Genomic DNA, 2,150 nt, shown 5'->3' on the forward strand with positions numbered 1-2,150 from the left:
AGACCAGTAAAGGTCATGGACGTTATCAGCAAGGACCGAGACATCAATCTGGCAGGAAGAGATCCAGAATTTCTGGACACGTCATAGACGATGATGATAGCAATGATTCTGAAGATGGTTCATTGGCTAGATCATTCAGTGGAATCTCTGCAACGTCATCTGCATCATACGTTTCTGCGGCAGAGAGTGATGTTCCCTATGCTCCTAAAAGTTCTTTGTTGGTTGATTCCTTTGCCAAGTTGAGATGTCAGGTACAATTATATATCGGTTGGGCATCCAAACATTCATAAATCTGCAGACAATTATGTTCGTATGTAGTATCATACGATGGATAACTTTAGGTTCTTCTTGCAGGTTTTGGGTGCCAATATTGTGAAGGGTAGTTCTAAGATGTTTGCTGTGTATTCAATTGCAGTCACAGATGAAAGTAATCATAGCTGGTCGATCAAAAGAAGGTGATAGAATGATACTGCTACGGATTTGATGTTGGTGCTTTGTCTTTTAAACTTTTTATTTGTGTGAATTTTCAGATTTCGACATTTTGAGGAGCTTCACCGGCGGCTTAAAGTTTTTCCCGAGTACAATCTTCATTTACCGCCAAAGCATTTTCTATCAGCAGGCGTGGACATACCTGTTATTCAAGAGCGATGTGTACTACTTGATGAGTATATCAAGGTCAAATGCCATGTCCTTGTTTTCTACTCTCTGTTCATGCTTTACATGGTGCTTATGTATATGGATTTTTTTTTTCTTCTGGATTTGGTTTTTTGATGAGTAGGTTTACTGTGAATAAGCTTTTGTGTTTTCATATTCTGGTTGTTACTTTGGATTTTTGAGAAGCTAATACTGAGTGTTCTTATGCATGAAACGGCACCATCTACTTCTGTGTAATGTTACTCTGAAGTAGAGTCAGGCCTGCTTTATCTACTGAAGTTATGCATTTTTTTATTTCTCGATAGGGCTGATAGTTCTAATGCTTGATCCTTTGTAGTTGCTTTTCACACGCCGTTTATTCTTCCATGTTAACTAAAATATGAATGATAACTTTGCATTGAGGTGATTGCCCGGTTTTCCTTAATCTGCGAATTATCCTTTCTCTACTTTGCTCAGAAGCTTTTGCAGCTACAACGAATTTCAGGATCGATTGAAGTTTGGGACTTCCTCAGTGTGGATTCCCAGGTAGATTCTCTTCCGCTGACTCACAAATCACAAGTGCTGACAAAATTTGACATGTAATTTGTTGCTGCTGTGCAGACTTATGCGTTCTCAAGCTCTTTTTCAATCATTGAGACGCTAACAGGTGAGTAATCAACAACACAATTAGATTTTGATCTTAATTAGTTCGCTATAATTTACTGTCACCAGTAAATTATTTCAGTTAAACATGTCAGTAAGACATCTACTGTCGCTACAAATATGGGAAATATGACTGAGGCAACACCTGGTTCTCTTCCTTGGAGAGAAAATCCGAGTTCAGAGAATGGGAAACCGGGTCAACATTTAAGGAAAAATGTAAGGGTGGATGATGTGAAGTCAAAAGTCAAAACTCTTGGAAATGATCATATGAAGACGCCTTATATAGATGTGAGAAATAGCAAAGAGAATGGCGGGCAAAAAGTGGGAACTCAACATGCTGATGATGTGGACTGCGTCGGTCTGCCCACCGAGGTATATGTTACATCCATACCTAGTATCAGCCATGATTTTGTTTTTTTCTTCTGATGATTCATCTTTCGCATTGTGGGGAAGTGGGAAATCATGAGGACATTTCTTGTATTTCTATATTAGTGTGTTTGTAATAACTTGTCTTTCGTGCAGTGGGTTCCTCCAAAGCTAACATTACCCTTACTAGACTTAGTAGATGTTGTCTTTCAACTCCAGGAGGGTGGGTGGATTAGGTACATAAATTTATAACCCCGACCCATACTATTTTTCTCTTTCTGAGTCAAGAAAGTGGAGTAAATCTGATCATCTATTTTTGCATATTACAAGGCGGAAAGCTTTTTGGGTTGCCAAACAGATACTTCAGCTTGGGATGGGCGATGCATTAGACGATTGGGTACTTGAGAAAATCCGTCTTCTGCGGCGGGGAACTGTAGTAGCTTCTGGAATTCAACGGGTTGAACAGGTGAGAACCTCCACTTGTACTC

The 2,150-nt window shown here is 39.4% G+C and overlaps 1 protein-coding gene across 1 annotated transcript in view; it reads left to right on the forward strand.

Moving 5' to 3' along the window:
* Positions 1-2,150, forward strand: part of LOC104740212 — a gene marked incomplete in the record, with an annotated part of 6,723 nt that overhangs the window by 3,383 nt on the left and 1,190 nt on the right. The window contains 7 exon segments of the mRNA XM_019235846.1: positions 359-455; positions 531-675; positions 1,111-1,179; positions 1,255-1,300; positions 1,379-1,668; positions 1,819-1,898; positions 1,993-2,128. Coding sequence (XP_019091391.1) covers positions 359-455; positions 531-675; positions 1,111-1,179; positions 1,255-1,300; positions 1,379-1,668; positions 1,819-1,898; positions 1,993-2,128 — 863 coding nt within the window.

The sequence above is a fragment of the Camelina sativa genome, chromosome 14 (genome assembly GCF_000633955.1).
Source record: "Camelina sativa cultivar DH55 chromosome 14, Cs, whole genome shotgun sequence".
NCBI classification, from domain to species: domain Eukaryota; kingdom Viridiplantae; phylum Streptophyta; class Magnoliopsida; order Brassicales; family Brassicaceae; genus Camelina; species Camelina sativa.